Source organism: Leptodactylus fuscus, chromosome 4 (assembly GCF_031893055.1).
Source record: "Leptodactylus fuscus isolate aLepFus1 chromosome 4, aLepFus1.hap2, whole genome shotgun sequence".
Taxonomy (NCBI): domain Eukaryota; kingdom Metazoa; phylum Chordata; class Amphibia; order Anura; family Leptodactylidae; genus Leptodactylus; species Leptodactylus fuscus.
Window position 1 is genome coordinate 28665065 of NC_134268.1, and position 27726 is coordinate 28692790.

The 27726-nt window shown below is 42.5% G+C and overlaps 1 protein-coding gene across 1 annotated transcript in view; it reads left to right on the forward strand.

Annotated features, from left to right (window-relative positions):
• ANGPT1 (angiopoietin 1) overlaps positions 1–27726 on the forward strand; it is a 235820-nt gene that overhangs the window by 148123 nt on the left and 59971 nt on the right. The window contains exons 5-6 of the mRNA XM_075270268.1: positions 12789–12916; positions 21193–21294. Of these exons, the coding sequence (XP_075126369.1) occupies positions 12789–12916; positions 21193–21294 (230 nt within the window). The remainder of the gene's footprint in view (positions 1–12788; positions 12917–21192; positions 21295–27726) is intronic.

The window sequence follows — 27726 nt, forward strand, 5'->3', positions numbered from 1 at the left end:
TTCATGAAAGTAAAAATATCACAGTTTATGGGAACTAGAATTTTTGGGATGAAATGTTGTCCAGGGATTCAGGTTAATGGTCACCTTTGGAGTTGGGAAGGAATTTTTTTTTCTCCTGATGGAGCATTGACTCCCACCTCATAGGATTCTTTACCTTCTTCTACCTCAACATAGTAAGATTATAGGTTGGACTTGATGGACTTCTATCTCTATTCAACCTTATCAACTATGTTACAAAGCCAACTAGGATAGAAGCTATTCGATATTACATTTTTGAGCACCATCTGGGCCCTTCATGTCTAAATTTGAAATACAACTCAAGATCATAAAATAGAATTTAAACATTGTGTGATTGGAATTTTTTAACACTTGTCAAAGTTTAAGAGCTACTTAGCGGAATATCGGGCATCTGTCTTATCTAATAGAGATGAGCGAACAGTAAAATGTTCGAGATTCGATATTCGTTTTGAGTAGCCCCTCAATATTCGACTACTCGAATCGAATATCGAACCCTATTATAGTCTATGGGGGGAAAATGCTTGTTTCAGGGGTAGGCAACGTTCGATCAAATTATACTTATCAAGTCCACGAGTGAAGGTCGGGCTGGATCCTCCGAGAAGTCTTCTCCGTGCAGCGTCCCTGCGGCATCTTCCAGCTCTGAATTCACTCTGCCAGGCATTGGGCCTGGGCAGAGCCGACTGCGCATGCCCGCACTACAAGCACTACAAGCGGGCATGCACAGTCGGCTCTGCCCAGGCCCGATGCCTGGCAGAGTGAATTCAGAGCCGGAAGACGCCGCGGGGAAGCTGCACGGAGAAGACTTCTAAAGGTAGGAGAAGAACCAGCGTTGATTGGCCGACTGTATAGCATTCGGCCAATCAATGCTGGTTCTGCATCGAACTTTTCCATTCGAATAGCGAGTGGTACTCGATCGAGTACGAGTATTTCGAATATCATAGTATTCGATCGAATACTACTCGCTCATCTCTAATATCTAACCCAACATGCGTACTTATGGTCCTATTACTAGATTGTTTATGTTTGATCCTCTATATCTATTGCCGTGTATCACGTTGACCTAGGCGCATGCAATGTATATACTGCAACCGAATGAGGAAATATGATTCATATACTATAGCAATATATACAACACAATGAAATACAAGGCTCTGTGGTTTCTCCGACACTCCAGTAATGTCCTTTCCAGTATGACTCTCCATGTTGGAGCAGATAACTAAAGTTATTGTACTATTTTATGTTCTTTGAAGTTTGGGCTGAGTCACAGGAAATAGAAGATGATTTGACGTAACTTCACTATGACTTACTGCCATATAAGAGGTAATAATAGATCATAAAGTCATGAGCACAAAAGTTACAAGACGTATTCAGTGATATAGATGGCCTGGGGAAAGGTTCTCCAATGTGCAACAAATCCTTGGACATAGACCATAGTACCCTTCAATTTATGGTTACTTCTTATGCTAGAGCTTGAGCCCACCAGAGAAACCCCTGGTACGCTGGTGGGCCAGTCTGACACTGACTGTAGACTTGGAGAGGTGAGTATAGATGGGCTGTTTTTGCTCAAATTTTTGTAAACATCCCTTTAACTCCAGACCTCTGCTGACGTGTGCTATCTATGATATTTTGCTCCCTATTTGATCTACCTCTCCATATAAATCTATCTTACATGGACTACATCTTAGCATGAGAAATACGTCTAAAGGAATGGCGCACATTACATTTGAGAAAACAGGCTTGAGCTGTATGATTTATTTGGACTAACCTTAGGTCAATTGCATAAATTCATATACCCCCTTATCTCAAGAAATATAGAATTATAAATAAGATACGCTGTAAAGCACAGTAAAAATAATATCTCTAGGTCACCACCTAAAAAACAATAACTCAGCAGACGCAAGTAGCCAGTTCTTCGACATCTTTTGTTCTAGGAACCCGTCCAACTAGCTTAGCAAAGTATTACCATGTGTTTTACATTGCATTTGATAAAAGCAAATTGCTCATTTTGTGCTGTCACAGTGATCGATTCATTCACTCAAACATGATGAAACACCCCACAAACCTTTACAGGGAAGAGTTCTGTAACCGTTCTACACCGCTGCTCCATAACAATGCATCTGATTGTCTATAGAGTCATTTGTATCAACAGGCAACACAAGCGACACTACTGTATAGAGACTGGAAGCCGAGGTCAGACATACAGGAGGCTTACATATAAATAATCATGGTATACAGTGTATAGTATAGATAGATAGATAGATAGATAGATAGATAGATAGATAGATAGATAGGAGATAGATAGATAGATAGATAGATAGATAGATAGATAGATAGGAGATAAATAGATAGATAGATAGATAGATAGATAGATAGATAGATAGACAGATAGGAGATAGATAGATAGATAGATAGATAGATAGATAGATAGATAGATAGAAGATAGCTAGATAGATAGATAGATAGATAGATAGATAGATAGATAGAGTGAAAGAAAGAAAGAAAGAAAGAAAGAAAGAAAGAAAGAAAGAAAGAAAGAAAGAAAGAAAGAAAGAAAGAAAGAAAGAAAAAGAAATAAAGGAAGCAAGCACATAATAGATAGATAGATAGATAGATAGATAGATAGATATATAGATAGATAGATAGATAGATAGATAGATAGATAGGAGATAGATAGATAGATTGATTGATAGATAGATAGATAGATAGATAGATAGATAGATAGATAGGAGATAGATAGATAGATAGATAGATAGATAGATAGATAGATAGATAGAGAGAAAGAAAGAAAGAAAGAAAGAAAGAAAGAAAGAAAGAACAAATCAGACTACATGGATTTGTCTGTAGTCTGTTACCACAGTGATATATATATATATATATATATATATATATATATATATATATATATATATAGGAAATGTATGTACAAAACTGTAAGCTATTATTGCTTATGCTTTGGAGCAATACAAATGGTTATGATCTCTTTAAATGAAGGGGCAGACATTTTTCCAACCTTACTTTTAGCAATATCATCAAGGCCAGGATTTATGTGATGTGCCCCATTAAAAGCTACAGTGCAGCGGTCTCTGGGTCTGGTCAGTAGATGGATGGTGGTGACTTATCACTAACATAGTAAGGATGAGGATAAAATGAAATGTGAATAATAGAACACTTTTGTTTCCAGTCCAAGTGTGAATGTCAGTGAAATACTTCTGGTGAGATTTTATGGACACAACAGTGTAGTGACAAGACGGTGATTTACTGCTTATGTAATAGCTCAATAGACTTGACAAATGTTACTGCTTGGGTCCAAAAGAATGTTTTATATCATTTCTTCACCAACCACAAAATACTTTTTAGGAACACTCAGTCTCTATACATGGAGCAGCCGAACTACACACAATATCTTTTACCCATAAGTATTATCAGGACAACACCCTCACTACTCCAAAGAGCTAATTAGCATATTGATAAAGAAAAACTGCGATATCTCGATTCACAAGGGAAAAACACCATCTGATTCAGATGACCCTAACCTATCTATCTGCAGGGCTGGGGTGATATACGGGTTCTGGTGACACTAACCTATCTATCTGCAGGGCTGGGGTGATATGCTGGTTCTGGTGACACTAACCTATCTATCTGCAGGGCTGGGGTGATATGCTGGTTCTGGTGACACTAACCTATCTATCTGCAGGGCTGGGGTGATATGCTGGTTCTGGTGACACTAACCTATCTATCTGCAGGGCTGGGGTGATATGCTGGTTCTGGTGACACTAACCTATCTATCTGCAGGGCTGGGGTGATATGCTGGTTCTGGTGACACTAACCTATCTATCTGTAGGGCTGGGGTGATATTCTGGGTCTGCAGACACTAACCTATCTATCTGCAGGACTGGGGTGATATACTGGTTCTGGTGACACTAACCTATGTATCTGCAGGGCTGGGGTGATATGCTGGTTCTGGTGACACTAACCTATCTATCTGCAGGGCTGGGGTGATATGCTGGTTCTGGTGACACTAACCTATGTATCTGCAGGGCTGGGGTGATATGCTGGTTCTGGTGACACTAACCTATGTATCTGCAGGGCTGGGGTGATATGCTGGTTCTGGTGACAGTAACCTATTTATCTGCAGGGCTGGGGTGATACGCTGGTTCTGGTGACAGTAACCTATTTATCTGCAGGGCTGGGGTGATACGCTGGTTCTGGTGACACTAACCTATCTATCTGCAGGACTGGGGTGATATTCTGGGTCTGCAGACACTAACCTATCTATCTGCAGGGCTGGGGTGATATACTGGTTCTGGTGACACAATCCCTTTAACAGTGCAGACATATGCTTTCTTAATAGTGCAGTCACATGTCTCTTTTAAAGTGGCAGCGGATTCCTCGGTAATAGTGCTGCCATACATCCCCTGGACATTGTCAACCTTATATCCCCATAAAAGTGCCCCCACAGAGTTTATCTAGGTCCTGCAGTACTCTTGCATCCCTGTGATCATGAAAGTAGTGTGACCCTTGACAAATGCCCTAGTGTGAAGGGCACATAGTATGGCACCTGAGACAGAAACCCAAGTAGGGGCCATGTGGGGGAAGGTTTCAACACCATAACCCCCTCCCCTATTACATATGGCTATGATAGTAGCAGAACCTTATGGTAAATAGAGGTTTGAATCCTTGGGGATCGGTAAAAAAAATGGAACCAATGGTCCAGTTTAGCCACATTTCTTGTATACTTTGTCCTGCATTTATCACTCAGTGCTGCAACTCTGGAGTGAATTGGGTGTTTTTTTAGGATGTTATGGTAGGGACACCATAAAATTGACTTTAGTCTGCTCAAAAAAGTTTGAACCCATAGTCACAATATTATATTTTAGGTCATGTCTTATTCACCTCTGCACAAAGTTTGTAGGGGATCCCGGGAAGAGGAAATCTAGTTCCCCTATGGTAATAACTTTGGGAATCGCTGGTTTCGTCAATACCCTGGAATAGCTGAGAAACCGAAGCGTACTAGTAAAACAATACTAAGAATGTGAACGTTTGTTAGTGGGACCCTGACCTGTCACGTCCCACAATGCGCCCATGTTGACAAACAGTCTCCCTTTGTAGGTCACAGAATCAAATCGGAATGGCGTGAAAAATACACGTGAATGAAAATGCCAAAAAACGTTGAGGTTACTGTCATGCATCACATCTGCACCGAGCAACTATATAGAAAGCTATACAGCCTTCAGGTGTGCTGTCATGTCACCCAATACATATGAATGGAGGGTTTGCAAAGCCTTTAGTCAACAAAAAATTACAAAATGGAACATAAAAAATAAATCAAAAACAAGCAAAAAGTTTAAAAAGTGTCAAAAAATTCCCTGTATTATCCAGATCGACCCCTGGCTGTCAGAACAGATCTGTTTACCAAGGTGGTTTGTCGTGTCATGGTACAATTTCTCTTCCATCTGCATAGACTTCCGTGGGACCGGGCTCAATAGATTTCGAGGGCCCTACTGCTTTGGTCTACGTGACAGCTCACAATTATCTGGTCCATTGCTATTGAAATGCTTTTTACTTTCCCACCAGGCTGTGTTGACTCATGTCAGCTAAGAACATCCACATTTTATTATGGATTCTCATGAGGGGTTACATTGTAAGCAATGTCTTCGTTTTAGCGGATGAGATCATATTGATGGTTGCAGAGCTGGTTGGATTCTTTTAGCTCCATGTGCTTACATTGTGAGTTTAAGTGAATGATCGTATTTTATACTATGTAATTTGTAGGGTCAGAACTGTGTTCTGATATATGTCCTGGTAAAGATTAGAACTTGCATAGACTTAGAATTCAGTAATGAAACTGACTAACTATAGCCGCCACTAGTAGCTTATTGTATACAGTATTATAATTGATTGCATGGTATAAGCAGTATGCAGTAAGCTCCTAGGCTCCCTCTAGTGGATGGTACAGGCAGATCCCCGTCTAAACACCTATATATGTCAACTGGGCCACAGTGGTCACTTGAAAGGGCAAGATATCTCATTGCTGAAGCTGAAATTGGGGGCCAAGAGCTTTGGATGAAATGGTGAGGTCTAGGATGAGTGACTACAGGGGTGCACACAAAGGAGAGGCTTCATGATTAAGGCCACCCCCTTGCTAACCCTGGACGGACACTGCTCTCGTGAGCGATGATGATCATCCTCATCATCAATACAGGGTTGGCACTAGGGGCTTGACTTGAGGGGGTGCACAGGATGCAGGAGCCTAAGCGGCCCATAAGCACTGACATCAGTATTGAGATTGCAGATTCCAACTGGTTCATAAGTCAAGGAGATCCACAGATTACCTTAACCACACTAAGGTCAATCAAAATCTTTAGCACCCATAATGATCACTATCAAGAATTCGCTCTAGGGATGAGGTAGGGGGCCACGCATAAAAGATTGCACCCACAGTTTGGCCCACAAGGGTGGCACACTTCTGTTTCTAAGCCTCCCTCTTCTATGGTGCCCCACCACTTCACGATCTCCTGGTGGCACTATTCTGCTTCAAGTGCTGTCACTCCTACAACGGGACTTCTGGAGAGTGACAGCCAAGGTCATGATCAACTGGGGAGTTGCACCACATGGGGAGCCCTCTATAAATCCTGAGTACACCCCTAGTTGGCTATGCTTTTCCATTACATTTCTTCACTAGTCAAAAATGTGGCTTAAGCTAAGTCAGTAAATTCACCCGAATTACTCTATTAAAAACATTATTGGGTTGCGTTACACCGAATAATAAAGTCCCCTTAAAAAAAAATCTCCCCTCAACATCTAACCTTTACTGAGAACTATGCAGCTCACATAAAACCGGAGCCTATAAGAATCTTATAGTAAATTAATCTCCAGTAGATCCACCAGCCGGGTATTTTATGAAGCCAAAAACAATTTTATGTGAACAAAATATCTTTTTACACGTCCTCGGTGCCTCAGCACGGAAGAAGAGCCTATAAACCAAGTGGGAATGTAACAATCCCATAAAATAATGAATAACTATCAGGTCTTTAGTCGCAACTCAATCCTGACATGATAACATCTACTCATTTCTGACCCAAAAAAATCTAATTTCCCAATTATGTGGGAGGCTTAGCCTGTTATTCTTACGTTGTTATTAAACCACCCATGAACTCCGGGATATAGCTCTAATTTTTGCAGACAGTCTAAATTCTCCATTACATTGAGCTTTAGGCAGATCCCTTGAGCTGAAGGTATGTGGTAGGTAACTCTATGGCCATAAGTGCTGCCGCTGCGTTTACGATGATCCATTGACACCTGGCCATGATTTCCATGTATGAGACAAATAGACGTGAAAATCCTCGCAGAGGAAACAAATAAGATAGGACACATGTCTACGAAATACGACAATAAGAAACAGATGCTGAGCGTCTGCAGACAAAGAATGTATCCTGTATATTTACAACTACTGAGAAGTACGACATCTCTTACAGATACCCACTAAGATCCCGTGCAGGAATGTTCATCATCCCCATGGAACATATTAATCTGGTTCTACAATACCCCTCATAGGGACTGGGATAGACAATAACATATATGATTGACTGAATTGGGGGCTTGTAACCTTACCATGATGAGACCTTCATGATTCTACAATAAGTTCCATCTGTCTTCCAGGCACTAGGAATTAAGAATTTTTCTGAGGGTCCACTCTCCGGACAAACAGCATATGAAGGGTTTGCTAGGGTATTTCAAAGGTCCAGCAGAAGACAGCTGTGCATGGCATTTTCTTGAGCAGAGATAGGCAAAACTCTCAACAAATAAAACATAGTGTAGAACACTGTCAGGGCTCCTAGGAACCTATCTATAAAACATAATGTAGAACACTGTCAGGGCTCCTAGGAACCTATCTATAAAACATAGTGTAGGATACTGTCAGGGCTCCTAGGAACCTATCTATAAAACATAGTGTATAACACTGTCAGGGTTCCTAGGAACCCATCTATAAATCATAGTCTAGAACACTGTCAGGGCTCCTAGGAACCTATACATAAAACATAGTGTAGAACACTGTCAGGGCTCCTAGGAACCTATCTATAAAACATAGTGTAGGATACTGTCAGGGCTCCTAGAAACCTATCTATAAAACATAGTGTAGAAACTGTCAGGGCTCCTAGGAACCTATCTATAAAACATAGTGTATGACACTGTCAGGGCTCCTAGGATCCTATCTATAAAACATAGTGTAGAACACTGTCAGGGCTCCTAGGAACCTATCTATAAATCATAGTGTAGAACACTGTCAGGGCTCCTAGGAACCTATCTATAAAACATAGTGTAGAACAATGTCAGGGCTCCTAGGACCATATTTATAAAACATAGTGTAGAACGCCGTCAGGGCTCCTAGGAACCTATACATAAAACATAGTGTATAACACTGTCAGGGCTCCTAGGAACCTATCTATAAAACATAGTGTAGAACAATGTCAGGGCTCCTAGGACCATATTTATAAAACATAGTGTAGAACACTGTCAGGGCTCCTAGGAACCTATCTATAAAACATAGTGTATAACACTGTCAGGGCTCCTAGGAATCTATCTATAAACATAGTGTAGAACACTGTCAGGGCTCCTGGGAACCTATCTATAAAACATAGTGTAGAACACTATCAGGACTCCTAGGAACCTATCTATAAATCATAGTGTAGAACACTGTCAGGGCTCCTAGGAACCTATCTATAAAACATAGTGTAGAACACTATCAGGACTCCTAGGAACCTATCTATAAAACATAGTGTAGAACACTGTCAGGGCTCCTGGGAACCTATCTATAAAACATAGTGTAGAACACTGTCAGGGCTCCTGGGAACCTATCTATAAAACATAGTGTAGAACACTGTCAGGGCTCCTAGGAACCTATCTATAAAACATAGTGTAGAACAATGTCAGGGCTCCTAGGAATCTATCTATAAAACATAGTGTAGAAAACTGTCAGGGCTCCTAGGAAAATATTTATAAAACATAGTGTAGAACACTGTCAGGGCTCCTAGGAACCTATCTATAAAACAATATAATTTATTTGCTGGACAATCCCCTTTTAAAAATATTAGTATATTGGTATATTTTTTCATTTCTTTCTTGGTCCTCACAGTCTTTACCTGGAGCCTTTACATCTCCAGGATTGTGAGGAGCTTAGTGCAGTGAGTCCAGGAATCCTCGAAGACTTGGTTTGTTAGAAGATTTATGATTATTAGTCCTTTTACAGAATCCCCGAGCCACCGGAGAGATAAGTCACCATTACAGTAAACATGTATGAGGAGCCAAGGGGGTAAAATCAGTAAAATGTTACAGGAAGTTCATTACCCTGAAGACTCACTTATAGTAAATGTGTTATACTGTCAGGACATGTAATTGACCAAAATTATGGAGGGTCTAGAAAAGACATCTCAGGTTGTTATGACCCTCAGACAAAATAAAATGAAGAGATAAGTCTAAAAATGTTGTTGGGATATCTTATATCCTATTGAGCCTTTCCTGAGTCACCTGATCTCATAGTCTGAGAGATGAACATTGATAACCACAAGTACACCCTTGACCATTGGTATTATGGAGTACTGACCAGAATGAGGGTTGTAGATATATTTTTATTCCATATCCCATAGTCAGCATTTTATCTAGTGGGAAAGCGAAGTGTAACAATGTTGTTCTATAATGATATAATGATTTCTAATAAGAATAAACTTTCATCTCATGTATATGTTACGGCCATAAATATTAATGTTGGAATGAGAAGAGGGACAAGATGTCGCACAGCGTCAGGACTTCCTCCTCGCACGATGAGTTCTTTATTATTTCTGCTGTATATAAGGTGGAGTCATCTTTGTGTAACTTGCCCCGTTCCGTATTACATAATGGGCGATACAAAGGTTACAACAACCCCTGGTGATAATACATGCATCTGCAAATAGATGGACAGTGGGGAAGATAGTATTATATACTTCTGCAAAAATGTTATGTTATTGTATACTATCCTTCTGAAGAATAGTCTCCTATATGGACGATGACTTTACTCTGTTGTCCGTGAGAATCATACTTATATGGTGTAATCTCATTTTGTTAACTCTTGGATGGCACCAAATATGACATTAAAAATTAATATCTATGAACCCTCTATAGGTATACCATGAATATATGATATATGGTGACTGTCAGTGATATAGGCACATCTACAATAATGAGTAGGATCAAAGGAAACCCATTGATCATGTGGCCATCAGAACTGGAATCAGGATCACCAGGTTTATCGTAATGGCTTATCGTAAGAATAGACTTGAGAAGACATTCTGACTAGAGATGAGCGAACAGTAAAATGTTCAAGGTTCGATATTCATTTCAAGTAGCCCCACAATATTCGCCTACTCGAATTGAATATCGAACCCTATTATAGTCTATGGGGGGAAAATGCTCGTTTCAGGGGTAGGCAACGTTCAATCAAATTATACTTACCAAGTCCACGAGTGAGGGTCGGGCTGGATCCTCCGAGAAGTCTTCTCCTTGCAGCATCCCCGTGGCATCTTCCAGCTCTGAATTCACTCTGCCAGGCATCGGGCCTGGGCAGTGCCGACTGCGCATGCCTGCACTACAAGCGGGCCCGATGCCTGGCAGAGTGAATGAAGAGCTGGAAGACGCCGCAGGGAAGCTGCACGGAGAAGACTTCTAAAGGTAGGAGAAGAACCAGCGTTGATTGGCTGACTGTATAGCATTCGGCCAATCAATGCTGGTTCTGCACCGAACTTTTACATTCGAACAGCGAGTGGTACTCGATCGAGTACAAGTATTTCGAATACCGTAGTATTAGATCGAATACCTACTCGATCGAGTACTACTCGCTCATCTCTAGTTCTGATCCCTCAGAGGAGACATCGTCGGGGGGATTGTACTTGGACATTTACACCTCTGGTGTAGATTATACTTGGAGGAATAAATTGAGACATTGTGAGATATGAGATCCCGGGCTGTGCAGTAATACAGTATATAGAGGTGGGGTCCTAGGTTTTCTCCATTGTAGTGTCTCTTTCTGGTGGGATCATGACTGCACTTCCCTATGGATGACTGGATGGGAGTTTTTCTTTTACTGCACATTTCTCTTGAGTTTACAACATCCTTCCTCTGACTACAAAGTCCACTTCAGATGAAATGAAGCAGAGCTGGGTTGTTTCATGTTGCGGGTTGTGGTCAGTGTCCTGGACATTGTCAGCCCCTCAGTAGAGCTTTGCAGGACATGACTGGTCAGTGTGGTCTAAGAGCTAAAACAAAGCCCAAGTCCCATCTGGCGATCAGATTTCGGCTGGATAGTTCAGTGCAGACACAATGACAGATGGGGCTCATATACATTTACTCAGGCACCTGCAAAGTTTACTCAGCACTTAACTCATGTCAATACCACAATGGAGGGGACAGGGTGGGAGAAGTTTCCCAAAAATCACCTTCATTGTAAAAGAGGAAATCGTAAAGGGAAAAACTTTTCATGTATCGGGTCATTACTGAAATATATTAGTCTCAAGTATAAAAATTATTCACAATATCTGACTGATGTTTTCATATAAAGCCATAAATATTAGAATATATAGAACACATGTGTATTTACTATGCGTGTACAAATATATGAGAAATAGGAGGCTGTCTGATTATCGATAGATAGATAGATAGATAGATAGATAGATAGATAGATAGGAGGTAGATAGATAGATAGATAGATAGATAGATGATAGATAGATAGATAGATAGATAGATAGATAGGAGATAGATAGATAGATAGATAGATAGATAGATAGATAGATAGGAGATAGATAGATAGATGATAGATAGATAGATAGATAGATAGATAGATAGATAGATAGGAGATAGATAGATAGATAAATAGATAGATAGATAGATAGATAGATAGATAGATAGATAGGAGATAGATAGATAGATAGATAGATAGATAGGAGATAGATAGATAGATAGATAGATAGATAGATAGATAGATAGATAGATAGGACATAGATAGATAAATAGATAGATAGATAGATAGATAGATAGATAGATAATTGATAGATAGATAGATAGATAGATAGATAGATAGGAGATAGATAGATAGATAGATAGATAGATAGATAGATGATAGATAATTGATAGGTGGATGGATGGATAGATAGATAGATAGATAGATAGATAGATAGATAGATAGGAGATAGATAGATAGATAGATGATAGATAATTGATAGGTGGATGGATGGATAGATAGATAGATAGATAGATAGATAGATAGGAGATAGATAGATAGATAGATAGATAGATAGATAGATAGATATGATTGATAGACAAATAGAAATTAGATACATATAAGATACTGTATAGAGATCGTTGATAGATAGTAGATAATTGATATATAGATAGATAGATAGATAGATAGATAGATAGATAGATAAATAGATGAGATCTATAAATAGATTAATAAATAGATATTAGATATGATATAAATATAGACATATAGATAGATAGTAGTTGGGTATAAGATAGATAGATAGATAGATAGATAGATAGATCCTGTATCTATAGCTTACTGTATACAGCTTATATAACCACTGCAGTCACTTATAGACCACGTATATGCTGCTGTGTACAATATGCCTCCCCCAGTATTTCACCATTTCTCTATGGTTATACTGGAGATCCATTTTCACATAGCGAACATTTCCCTAATAGTTTTACTTCTATTGATACATTTTTTTCTTTTCTTGCAGTTGCCATAAAGAATCCAAAGAGAGAAGAGGAGAAACCATTCCGGGACTGTGCGGACCTGTATCATGCCGGGTTCAACAAAAGTGGTGTCTACACCATATATATTAACAATGTGTCTGAGCCCAAAAAGGTAACGGCATCCCCTGAACTATACAAGTAATCCCACAGTAATCCAGGGCACCTTGTCCTGTACGTAGGGGTCACAAGAAGTCGTCCTGCCCCTATATCCGTGTACTTTACTATGTTTGTAATTGTATATTCTGTTTAGGGAGCTATTTACATGAGGAGAATGGGCACAGTTTATATTCAGGATTATCTATTGCGCAGAACTACCAAGTAGTACATGATGGTAGACCATGGCCATCACACTGAGCCCCAGGAGTCACTCTTGTGTATTCTCACTGACAGAGACCATAAAAGCCGATCTCACTGAGGGAATACTAATGTAACTGAACACCTAGGTCAAGGCTTAGAAAAACCTAGACTTTGCTTTGAACTTTTAAAGTTCTACCAGATTTTTCTTGACCAGCAATATAAGGACCAAACAAGAAGCAAAGCTGGGAATTAGAAACCAGGCCCTGCACTCCAAGGGGCCCAGTGATGCTGCCATGTTTCATGGCCTCTCCACAAGTCTACAAGCCAGGAGCCAGCGGCAGCAGCGAAGCGAGGAGCTGACACAGGTCAGCTCCTCGCTTCAGCCGCATGTGTCAGCGAGAGAGAGACACAGCGGCGAAGCGAGCACGCGAGCAGCTTCATCCGCATGTGTCAGGGAGAGAGGCGGGCAGCGGCGAAGCAAGGAGCTGACCTGTGTCAGCTCCTTGCTTCAGCCGCATATGTGTTCAACTCAGATCTGCGTCCTCTGGACGCAGATCTGAGTTGAAATCGGGACATACCTCCCTCCAACCGGGACCGCGGGACATGTCACCCAAATCGTGACTGTCCCGCGGAAATCGGGACGGTTGGGAGGTATGCTGTGGGGTCCCACAACGAAGGGGCCGATTTTGACTGAGATCTAGGGTGCAACTAGAGATAGCAATGAAAGATGGAAGGGGATATGGAAAACTGAATGTACCTCCATTACTTTAGTGGGACATCACAACGACTACATGTGACATCATAATCACTTACTTCATATGCTGTGATGTAACAGAGTATGCAGTGATCTTTTTGTGTGTGTATTATCCCTGTACTGTGACATCACTGTGTGAATTATCCCTGTACTGTGACATCACTGTGTGTATTATCTCTGTACTGTGACATCACTGTGTGTATTATCCCTGTACTGTGACATCACTGTGTGTATTATCCCTGTACTGTGACATCACTGTGTGTATTATCCCTGTACTGTGACATCACTGTGTGTATTATCCCTGTACTGTGACATCATTGTGTGTATTATCCCTGTACTGTGGCATCACTGTGTGTATTATCCCTGTACTGTGACATCACTGTGTGTATTATCCCTGTACTGTGACATCACTGTGTGTATTATCCCTGTACTGTGACATCACTGTGTGTATTATCCCTGTACTGTGACATCACTGTGTGTATTATCCCTGTACTGTGACATCATTGTGTGTATTATACCTGTACTGTGACATCACTGTGTGTATTATCCCTGTACTGTGACATCACTGTGTGTATTATCCCTGTACTGTGACATCACTGTGTGTATTATCCCTGTACTGTGACATCATTGTGTGTAGTATCCCTGTACTGTGACATCACTGTGTGTATTATCCTGTACTGTGACATCACTGTGTGTATTATCCCTGTACTGTGACATCACTGTGTGTATTATCTCTGTACTGTGACATCACTGTGTGTATTATCCCTGTACTGTGACATCACTGTGTGTATTATTCCTGTACTGCGACATCACTGTGTGTATTATCCCTGTACTGTGACATCACTGTGTGTATTATTCCTGTACTGTGACATCACTGTGTGTATTATCCTGTATTGTGACATCACTGTGTGTATTATCCTGTACTGTGACATCACTGTGTGTATTATCCCTGTACTGTGACATCACTGTGTGTATTATCCTGTACTGTGACATCACTGTGTGTATTATCCTGTATTGTGACATCACTGTGTGTATTATCCCTGTACTGTGACATCACTGTGTGTATTATCTCTGTACTGTGACATCACTGTGTGTATTATCCCTGTACTGTGACATCACTGTGTGTATTATCCCTGTACTGTGACATCACTGTGTGTATTATCCCTGTACTGTGACATCATTGTGTGTAGTATCCCTGTACTGTGACATCACTGTGTGTATTATCCCTGTACTGTGACATCACTGTGAGTATTATCCCTGTACTGTGACATCACTGTGTGTATTATCCCTGTACTGTGACATCACTGTGTGTATTATCCCTGTACTGTGGCATCACTGTGTGTATTATCCCTGTACTGTGACATCACTGTGTGTATTATCCCTGTACTGTGACATCACTGTGAGTATTATCCCTGTACTGCGACATCACTGTGTGTATTATCCCTGTACTGTGACATCACTGTGTGTATTATTCCTGTACTGTGACATCACTGTGTGTATTATCCTGTATTGTGACATCACTGTGTGTATTATCCTGTACTGTGACATCACTGTGTGTATTATCCCTGTACTGTGACATCACTGTGTGTATTATCCTGTACTGTGACATCACTGTGTGTATTATCCTGTATTGTGACATCACTGTGTGTATTATCCCTGTACTGTGACATCACTGTGTGTATTATCTCTGTACTGTGACATCACTGTGTGTATTATCCCTGTACTGTGACATCACTGTGTGTATTATCCCTGTACTGTGACATCACTGTGTGTATTATCCCTGTACTGTGACATCATTGTGTGTATTATCCCTGTACTGTGGCATCACTGTGTGTATTATCCCTGTACTGTGACATCACTGTGTGTATTATCCCTGTACTGTGACATCACTGTGTGTATTATCCCTGTACTGTGACATCACTGTGTGTATTATCCCTGTACTGTGACATCACTGTGTGTATTATCCCTGTACTGTGACATCATTGTGTGTATTATACCTGTACTGTGACATCACTGTGTGTATTATCCCTGTACTGTGACATCACTGTGTGTATTATCCCTGTACTGTGACATCACTGTGTGTATTATCCCTGTACTGTGACATCATTGTGTGTAGTATCCCTGTACTGTGACATCACTGTGTGTATTATCCTGTACTGTGACATCACTGTGTGTATTATCCCTGTACTGTGACATCACTGTGTGTATTATCTCTGTACTGTGACATCACTGTGTGTATTATCCCTGTACTGTGACATCACTGTGTGTATTATTCCTGTACTGCGACATCACTGTGTGTATTATCCCTGTACTGTGACATCACTGTGTGTATTATTCCTGTACTGTGACATCACTGTGTGTATTATCCTGTATTGTGACATCACTGTGTGTATTATCCTGTACTGTGACATCACTGTGTGTATTATCCCTGTACTGTGACATCACTGTGTGTATTATCCTGTACTGTGACATCACTGTGTGTATTATCCTGTACTGTGACATCACTGTGTGTATTATCCTGTACTGTGACATCACTGTGTGTATTATCCCTGTACTGTGACATCACTGTGTGTATTATCCCTGTACTGTGACATCACTGTGTGTATTATCCTGTACTGTGACATCACTGTGTGTATTATCCCTGTACTGTGACATCACTGTGTGTATTATCTCTGTACTGTGACATCACTGTGTGTATTATCCTGTACTGTGACATCACTGTGTGTATTATCCCTGTACTGTGACATCACTGTGTGTATTATCCCTATACTGTGACATCACTGTGTGTATTATCCTGTACTGTGACATCACTGTGTGTATTATCCCTGTACTGTGACATCACTGTGTGTATTATCCCTGTACTGTGACATCACTGTGTGTATTATCCCTATACTGTGACATCACTGTGTGTATTATCCTGGACTGTGACATCACTGTGTGTATTATCCCTGTACTGTGACATCACTGTGTGTATTATCCCTGTACTGTGACATCACTGTGTGTATTATCCCTGTACTGTGACATCACTGTGTGTATTATCCCTGTGCTGTGACATCACTGTGTGTATTATCCTGTACTGTGACATCACTGTGTATTATCTTTGTACTGTGACATCACTGTGTGTATTATCCCTGTACTGTGAAATCACTGTGTGTATTATCCCTGTACTGTGACATCACTGTGTGTATTATCCCTATACTGTGACATCACTGTGTGTATTATCCTGTACTGTGACATCACTGTGTGTATTATCCTGTACTGTGACATCACTGTGTGTATTATCCCTGTACTGTGACATCACTGTGTGTATTATCCCTGTACTGTGACATCACTGTGTGTATTATCCCTGTACTGTGACATCACTGTGTGTATTATGCCTGTACTGTGACATCACTGTGTGTATTATCCTGTACTGTGACATCACTGTGTGTATTATCCCTGTACTGTGACATCACTGTGTGTATTATCCCTGTACTGTGACATCACTGTGTGTATTATCCCTGTACTGTGACATCACTGTGTGTATTATCTCTGTGCTGTGACATCACTGTGTGTATTATCCCTATACTGTGACATCACTGTGTGTATTATCCTGTACTGTGACATCACTGTGTGTATTATCCTGTACTGTGACATCACTGTGTGTATTATCCCTGTACTGTGACATCACTGTGTGTATTATCCCTGTACTGTGACATCACTGTGTGTATTTTCCCTGTACTGTGACATCACTGTGTGTATTATGCCTGTACTGTGACATCACTGTGTGTATTATCCTGTACTGTGACATCACTGTGTGTATTATCCCTGTACTGTGACATCACTGTGTGTATTATCCCTGTACTGTGACATCACTGTGTGTATTATCCCTGTACTGTGACATCACTGTGTGTATTATGCCTGTAGTGTGACATCACTGTATACATAATTCCTGTGACCCCATCTGCAGTATCTGTACTGTCTCAGCCATAGCAGGAGGATACATCCATACACTCCACTTCTTGCACATGTTTCTTGCCGGAATAACCAGAACACTCTCCTGCACTCGTAATATCCTAGATCAGTGCTGAGGATTATAACAGAGTCTATTAGCAAATTAGAGCCTGACTTGTGCTTTGTCAATTGACCGACTTCCAACGCCGCCCTTGGTCTTGGGCATTACTAGAGATGGCTCCCTGCCCATTACCACTTCAGGCCATTTTCACACCTTTTTCTACTTCTCAGATCCACAAATAAGCTGTTACTGGTATAAATGACAGATTTTCCAAGCTCAGTTTCCAAAGACGCCTCTGTTTGCAATGAGAGTCGGCCGCTTTTACTATGTGTCCACTGCAGAGACTTTGTTTTATTAGACATTGATTGTTGCTTATTTAAGATAATCTGAGAAAGTGTCAGGGGGCAGCGGGATTATGGGCGAGCGTGTTATGTGCACGCTAGATTTGACTCTGTACCAACACATGCAGGCAGCGCATGGAGCTGGTTAGGAGGAGCACATCTGCTTATAAATCACACCAGCATATGGAAACCTTAAACCGTACAAGTACTTAGATGCTAAGAAGTAAGCAAAGGTCTCTCTAAAGCTGAAATGACTCCATGGTGTTGCTGTGCTCCTCATATTTTTGTGCCACCCAAACCCTTCCTAAATCCTCCTGGATTATATCCAGAATTGTAAAGTCAGGAATGAGCAGTAAATACAGTAACTTCTATACATGTCCACCAGGCAGTCACCAGTCTGCAAAAACACGGATCAGTAGAACGATCACAGATTTATTTTTGTTCTTAATCATCTCAAGATCGGCGCAGATCACTAGAAGGTCTTGTTTAGATTTGGTACAAAGAGTCCTTTGGAAATGAACTCTCCAAATATACAGGGAATATCTCATGTATGACAATAAGGTAACATGGAGTTTCTTCCATCTTGAAGTTTGGAATCTTCTCCATAACCCATACCTCAAGGTCTTGTGTGTTGAAGCAGCCATGTTGGTCCCTTCTCAGTACTCATCTCGACTATATGGCCAGATCAGTCCTCTCTACGCCAAGCTGATGAGATGCAAATACATCAAAACGGCTGACCTTGGCTGAGAAGACTGTATCTGGTATAATCCCGACATCATTGCAAACAAAGGCCTCTGAGAAGGTTGGCATGATGTTAAAGGGAGCGCCCTCTATTGGATGTCTTGACTGAGACTCTGTCTTCCTAATTACATCATGGAAGACAGACTTGCACATTCTCAGTTAGCGCCCTTTAGTGGTGTGCATACTTGAGGCACTGGCTTCCTAATTACATCATGGAAGTCAGATTTGCATATTCTTTCTATATGGCCTCTGGTCACTTAAGTGAAATTAAGTGCAAGGCGTTAAATCAGAGGTCACTACGAAGCTGGGACTCACCTCACCAGGGCTCCACAGCGGTGTCCGATCCTGTCTTCTAGCCCCTTCCAGTCTTCTTGGTTATGTTACTGGCACCAGGTCATTGCTAAGGGGTATAATCAGTAACCAACGTCATGACGCTTTGATATAAGGGTCATGAAGTTTAGACATGCCACGTGATGCTTGAGGCTCAGTCCCAGGTATCGGTGGTGGCTTGGCACCAGTGTCATAACTAATAAGTCTGGAAGAGGCCAAATGATGGTGCAAGAGAAGACTGCACACCACGGTGGAGCCCTGGAGTGTTCTGGGTTCTTTCTACACCTCCTCAGCTTATTATCCTCTGCTTCGGGTGGCCAACCCTAAAAATCTTAGGACCAGCCTAAACCCAAAGTTTTGGACAATTCATAACAAACCCAACTCGCTTATCTCTAATAATATAAGCAACATACTCCAGAATAATTGGCCCACCACTCATGGAAATCCATTATGGCATCCCAACTTTTTACGTAGAGCACATAAAATACTCTAAATCTATCATAAAGGACCACATATAGAAAATGCACCTAAAAAATTCCATACAGACCAGAGGATAAGGATCTCGACCAACAAGCGTCTTTCCCATGACTTTGTCAAAAGCTTCTATGCTAAGCTTTGTTCCAAAAATAAAATGGCCCTTCCTTTTGACGAACGAACAAAATGAAAATGGTTAATATTAATACTGTAGGCAGGAAGTGTGTAAATGTGCGATACACAGATGTAAATGAGAGCGGGGTGTTGTAATGAAGCTTTCCCATGAATTTGTCACCACAGCTTGTGAATACCAACTAGGCTTCTCCACTTCATGTTGGCGGTCTCCTTATTTAGGTTCATTCTTGCATAAATGGTATTCTGCTTTCTCTTATGTGCAATAAATTCTCTAAGAAAATCACAGACACAACAACTAAAAAGGACCCGAGACCGAAAAGGACCTGAGTGTAATGAATATAAGAAACCCAAAGCCATGCATAGATTATAGACGGACGGGCTTTCTGGAGGATGTAATGGATGGGGGCAACTATTTCACTACTTCGTCAGGAAAGAAAGGAAGAAGGAACGCGGTCTATAGGGGAAAGACCTCACCTACAAGGGAACCACAAAGACCAAACAATAGATCTTCATATGGTGCCCTGGTCATAGTGTTGTGAATAGGGTTGAGCCGATCTTGAGATTTCAGGATCGATTTTAAAATCCGATTTCTGATCATTTTCCAGCCGATCCCGGTTCCGATCGTGAAATTTGCTCTATTGGGATCCGATCTTTTCCGAACCCTATTGCTCAACCCTAGTCAATGTTTCTCTATGGGAAAAGTCACTTTTAGGGTTGAGATCTTGAGAATTCAAAATCCAATTTCCGATCATTTTGCAGCCGATCCCGATCGTGAAATTTGCTCGATCGCCAATCGGGATCCGATCTTTTCCGAACCCAATTGCTCAACCCTAGTCGCAAACTAAATACAAGGGCTATACGAGTACACAGGTGAGGCCAAGTTCACATCTGTGCTGGAGTCTACACCGTAGAAATTGACAGAGAGAAAAGTCCTGCGTGGAGGTGGACCCTATGCTCAATGGGGTCTACTGGTGTCCACGGGTTAGCAGTGTGGCTCTCCTCACTGGACCCAAACGATGGAAAGCCCGGGGCAGATGTGAACCTAGCCTTATAGTACTCATGTTCCAATTTTTTCTCTAGTTACTACCAATTCACCATAGGACATGTTTCAGAAATCCTTGGCGACCAGCTGTTTTTGGGTACATACATTTGTTTTGTAGTTGTAGGCTACCGATACAATATACATCCTCATCCATCCTAGAGAGACCTCTGTCTGCAGCAGCTCTCCCTAAAATAGGGTCTATAGACGCTCCATTCTCTACATGTTATAACCTGAATTTTCATGAGACTCATAAATAATATTTTTATATTATTTATTGCAGGTTTATTGCAATATGGAAACTGCCGGAGGGGGCTGGACAGTAATCCAGCACAGAGAAGATGGGACGGTAGATTTCCAGCGAGGATGGAAGGAATATAAAATGGTAAGTGTCACAACCAGAGACATGAAGTCACTGAGTAGTGTTGTAGTCACTGAGTAATTGGAATTTAAAGGGGATGTCCATTTCTGTCAAGAGCAACAGAAAACTGTCTGATCGTAGTCCCAGGATATATTAAAGGGGGTTTCCAGACTTCATAATTGATAACCTGGCTGATCAGCAGTACGAGGGGGCTTTTATGTTTGGGGGAGCGCCGAAGCCTCTTCACTACTTACCCAGCACCATATATTTGTATAGTGGCTATGTTTGGTATCACAGCTCAGTCCACTCTCTTGAATGGGTCTTTGCTGCAAACAGGCTGGGTAACCAATGAACATGACATCAGGGGTATTACTTATAAGGGGGTGCAGATTTAGTTGCAACTCCTGTGCCCTGATGCCAAGAGTTCCCAAAGGCATTAAGGATGGGCGAACATCCCAAAATTTGTTTAGTTTTAGGTTTGGGTGCCTCGGGTTCCTGATTCGTTTTGGGTCGAACAAGTGGAATTATTATCCTCTCCCCAGAGTATAATAGGCGGAGACCCAGGGGAGGTGACAAAAATACAAAAAAATATATACTGGTCCAAAAAAACCTCTGATCTAAATGCATGGTCAGAATCAGGATATGGACACGAGCCTTGGAAAAATGTATTCATTGCTATCCAGAGCAGAAATCCTAATTTTACCTGTTTGGTATATTATATAATAGTCACTAGAAAAAATTTACAACAGGTTGTGAACGGCAAGAAAGATCTAGGAAAACATGGAAAGATTCCCTGCCAAAGGTCTACTCCAGCAGCCACTCAGGAAGCCTCGGTTTTTTATATTTCAGTCTTTTTGGCCCATAGTGAGATAGATATTGCTATGTTTTGGCACAGTAGATGACCAAGTCTTACTATGCATGTTATTATTCCACTGCTTACAGGAAGTTCTCCAACCAATAAAATATAGTCTTACATCGCATAGATCTGCTTTACAGGCTGTACATGGATTTGTTACAGCTTAATTTGTCATTTAACTATTTCTTTGGTGTGCTGCGAAATTTTGCTCATATTCTGTTGATCAAAAGGGGTGCTATGTTTCCTTTAAAGGGGTTGTCAGGGATAACCGTTTTTTGCAAGAAGGCCATGGAAGAAAAAATTTAAAAAAACAAGCCATAGTTATCTGTCCACGGTGCAACATTGTCTCCCACCATGGTCCGGTCCTGCTGCTCCGGGGTCTTGTTTTGGCAAAAGTCCCCAACGCACGTGACCACTAAAGCCAGTCGGTGGCCTAAGGGTGACATATGCCAGCAACGTCCCGGTTCCTTTACTAAGGCTATTAATTGACCTCAGTGGTCATGTGCAGTGGGGACTAGGGTTGAGGATCGATTTTAAAATCCAATTTCTGATCATTTTCCAGCCGATCCCGATTGATAAGTTTTCTCAATCGCCGATTGGCATCCGATCTTTCCCGATCCCGATCGCTCAACCCTAATTGTATATTATATATATAGTGGGGTTGAGCCGATCTTGAGATTTCAAAATCCTATTTCCAATAATTTTCCAGCCGATCCCGATCGTGAAATTTGCTCTATCACTGATCGGGATCCGATCTTTCCCGATTGCTCAACCCTAGTGGGGACAATAACCAAAACAAGACCCCGGAGCAGTGGGACTGGACCAAGGTGGGAGACACCAGAAGCACTGGAGACTGGTGAGTATAAGTTGTTTTTTTTTTCCACCTTGCCCATACTCTTTGCAAAAAGACGGTTATCTTGGACAATCTCTGCAAGGGGATGTCACCTCTCTGAGGCCATTTCAAAGGTGCACAGAGACTTAGAAGACCATGCATGGCTGACTAAGAATTCTGGGATTTCTTGGAAATGAATACGAGGGCAGCCTTCCTACCTGAGTTGATGTCAACGGCATTCAGAGATATAATTTATTGTGGCCTCATGGACTCAATGGTGGAGATCTGTCAAGACTGGTGTTTTTTATGGTAGTCATAAATGATCTCCTCTGTGCCCGTGTTGAGATTCACAAGCTTCTTATTACATTAGGCACATCTCCTGTAGTCTGTGCACCAGATCTCAAATCTGTGCCAGCTACTCCAGGTTCTGGCATAAAACCTTCTAGGCTATGAACCCCCCACCACCATCGACTAAGCTGCATTTATGACACTCCTGCTTTTCCCAAAACGTTACAATTTTTAGCACAACAACTTGTTTTCTACAACAATCTGGTACAAAATAAGTGATAAATTACCCCCTTGGCATCTACGGGAGAAGTGCCTACATGGAGCAGAAAGGCGAAGGAGATGACGAGGTGACCATCACCTATTGGTAAAGGGCAGATCCTTTGTTATCTACTAAGGTGTTATTTTGCACTGTAATACCGAATCTGATGGCAATAAATGGACTACTGAAAAGTGATCTCTACAGAACAGGAGTCATCAAACTCTATTGTGATTCTTAGGGTTAGGATTTTGAGGCCATATATGCCTCAAAACCCTGACCAAAAAGACGGCTCCCATTGAAATGGGAGCCGCTCAGGTCTTTTTTCCGGGAGCCATTTCTTCCAGCTCCTGGAAAAAAGAGGCAAGGTGCTCATTCTTCAGGCCAAGTCGCCTCGCGATTCGGCCTGAAGACACATCTTCCTCTGGACTAGGCCCATTCATTGGGCCTAATCTGGAGCGGAGTGCGTGGCTAGATGCTGGTGCAGTGCATGGGCTTTCAGTCACTGCTACCTGGTTTTTGTATCGGGCTTCCGCCTCAGGTTCTGATCCAAAAAGCCGCGTGTGATCTTACCCTTAGTGATAACAGTGAAAACTGAAGGACTAACAAGTGTGAATAAATCCTTAATAACAGTATATTCAATACCTGAAGCTAAAACTAACCTCAGAATGACAAACTCAGCTTTGCTACGTCTCCATTGATAACACAGTCTCAGGGTTTCCAAAACTACATAGAAGACTTGACGGTACTTTAATATCATTTTATGAGAACGTTGACTGATGGCTCCTTTGGGTTTGGGATGAGCAGCGGGTGGGCCGCCAAATCCTGAACATTAGGCAGCTCAATTGACAACAGATCTTAGCAATCTCTTTATTGATATTTGCAGCCAATTCTTCTTGGGAAATTTTGCTCTGTAATGGCCAGAGGTTGCCAGTCCTTGGGTTAGGTCATCTCCAGCCATTAGTTCTTTCGTAATGTCGGCCAACTTTGTCATTGAGGTCTTGGAGTTCTCTGGCGTTGGGATGACTTCATTTGATGTCTTGCTCTGATTTGCTTGGAGTTTACATTGGAGCCAGTTCTGACCTCTACCCGGCACCATTAGAGGCAATAATTGTACATGCTATACGTCTGTTTTACATTATTTGATAAATTGCGCTGTGTTATAGTATTTTTAGACATTGTCATTATAGTTGGTATCCTGCCAGGATATATAAGACGGCCCTTTCATGCTCGAGGTGGAAGCCTGACTGAAGGAGAAAAAGCAGACGCCGGCAGATATAATGAATGCCATATAGACATGTAAAAGTTACGGAGCATTTAGTATTTAAGACGTTCCATCTATATTTTTATTTATATGTACATATTATACAGATAATACAGGAGTCACATATTTATTTCTCGCTTTTTATTAGAAAAGTACCCCAAAAAGTAGTTATTTACAGTGGGCGGAATATATTAAGACTAGCATTTAATACACCAGTCTTAAAGGGGTTGTTCCGGATTTGGGTCAACCCATGGGGTGGCCGTGAGGGGTTTAACGGGAACTTGTAGGGTCATTTTGGGACACTAAGCCACCCTGAGGTCCTTATTGATCGGGAGTTGGGTGTCCCATATAAATGTATAGCAATACCATTAACCCTCCCCCCCCACTCAAACCTTTATATTTACGTAGATATGAGTCCAATCTCTGGTACTCCTTGCCCCTGCTCAGTTCTTCAGTGAAATCAAGGATGTACACCCCGACTTCACTGCGCAAGTATCCCAGGTCCAGCACATGCGCACTGAACCGAAGACCCAAGGTGTACTTTCTGGCCTCACTGAAGAACTAGGCTAAGAGTACAGCAGTTGGGTAAGTATAATGTTTTTTATTTTTATAATAAAAAAATATTTGGGACTCTAGACCCTTGGTCCATAATGAACTGTGAGTGGTTTAGTGTCCCAAATCACCCAGGCAGCTTCCCTTTAATAGAAAAAATAACATACTCACCTGTCCCCAGCTCTCCACTGTCTGGGGCTGACCCCGTTCCCAACGAATGCCCATGTCACAGTGCCCAAAGTCCTGAGTCTCATGTGACTACTGGGACTACTGGTCTTTCTCCAGCGATTGGTCTCAGTTGTCACAATAGACTCAGGACAACAATGTCCCAGGAACAGGTGAATATGCTTGTTAGTTTTAGGGCTCGTTCACACGGAGTAAACACGCCACGCATTGTGGCGCATTTATGGCGCGAGTACGCCGCGTCTTTTTACGGTGCGTGGTTACACTGCGTTAACGCCGCGTACCGCGCACCGTAAAAAGATGCGGCGTACACGCGCCGTAAACGTTCCACAATGCGTGGCGCGTTTACTCCGTGTGAACGAGCCCTTAGCCATCCATCTGGCTGCCCCAAGGGGGTTGTCAATTCCTGGACATCCCCTTTAATTAATTTTCTCTGCTGGGACAAGATGAGCCCAATCATTAGGAGGTTCCAGCATTAAAATCTATGACAGTTAGCGAATAGCATAGATTTCTGGTATCAGCTCAATTTTCTGGAGTAGACTATAGTCAATTTGTTGGGCTCGTTTCGGGCTCGGCAAGGCGGGTGTAGTTAGAACAATGTGCATGGTCAGGGCCGCCGATAGGGCAGTACTACTGGTACTGGCGTCAGGGGCCCGGCCAAATTGAAAAATGGGGGGGGGCCCGGTTTTGGCCCGCCACCGTGTGCCGGCCCCCTGGCGCCCATAGCAGTCATTGTGTATGTCCTATTTCAACTCAGATCTGCATCCAGAGGACGCAGATCTGAGTTGAAGACATACGCGGCTGAAGCAAGGAGCTGTGTCAGCTCCTCGCTTCACCGCTGCGTGCCTCTCTCGCTGACACATATGCGGCTGAAGCGAGGAGCTGACCTGTGTCAGCTCCTCGCTTCGCTGCCGCCGCTGCTACTGGCTTGTAGACGCGATGGCTGAAGCGAGGAGCTGACCTGTGTCAGCTCCTCGCTTCGCTGCCGCCGCTGCTACTGGCTTGTAGACGCGATGTGATCACATCGCGTCTAAAAGCCAGTAGCCGGCGGTAGCAGCAAAGCAAGGAGCTGACACAGGTCAGCTCCTCGCTTCAGCCATCGCGTCTACAAGCCAGTAGCCGGCGGCGAAGCGAGGAGCTGACACAGGTCAGCTCCTTGCTTCGCCGCTGTGCGCCTCTCTCGCTGTCACATATGCGGCTGAAGCGAGGAGCTGACCTGTGTCAGCTCCTCGCTTCGCCGCCTCCGCTACTGGCTTGTAGACGCGATGTGATGACGTCACATCGCGTCTATAACTGTGCGCCAGTGAGAGACAGGCGCGCAGAGAGCTGCGAGGGAACGAAGGAGAAGGTAAGTCAGTCAGTGTAATGTGGAACGTGAAACTGGGGGCAGAGAGAGGACGGCATGACAATGGGGGCAGAGATGGAGGGACATGAATATGGGGGCAGAGATGGAGGGGACATGAATATGGGGGCAGAGATGGAGAGGACGGCATGACAATGGGGGCAGAGATGGAGGGACATGAATATGGGGGAAGAGATGGAGAGGACGGCATGACAATGGGGGCAGAGATGGAGGGACATGAATATGGGGGCAGAGATGGAGGGACATGAATATGGGGGCAGAGATGGAGAGGACGGCATGACAATGGGGGCAGAGATGGAGGGACATGAATATGGGGGCAGAGATGGAGGGGACATGAATATGGGGGCAGAGATGGAGAGGACGGCATGACAATGGGGGCAGAGATGGAGGGACATGAATATGGGGGCAGAGATGGAGGGGACATGAATATGGGGGCAGAGATGGAGAGGACGGCATGACAATGGGGGCAGAGATGGAGGGACATGAATATGGGAGCAGAGATGGAGGGGACATGAATCTGGGGGCAGAGATGGAGGGCATGAATCTGGGGGTAGAGATGGGGGACATGAAACAGGACAGAGATGGAGGGGACATGAAACTGGGGGCAGAAATGGATGGGCGGACATGAATCTGGGGGCAGAGATTGGGTGGGAGACATGAAACTGGGGGCAGATGAAGGGTGTATATGAAGCTGGGGGAGAGATAGAGGGGGGACATATAATGTACGGGTGACTGTAGGAGGATTATACTGTGTGCGGGCACATGAAAAATTAATGAGAATGGGTGGAGTCAACATAACAGTGGGTGGGGCTAAATTTGCTGCGGCGCGCAAAGCGCGCCGCACATTTTGTCCCTCTTTTGG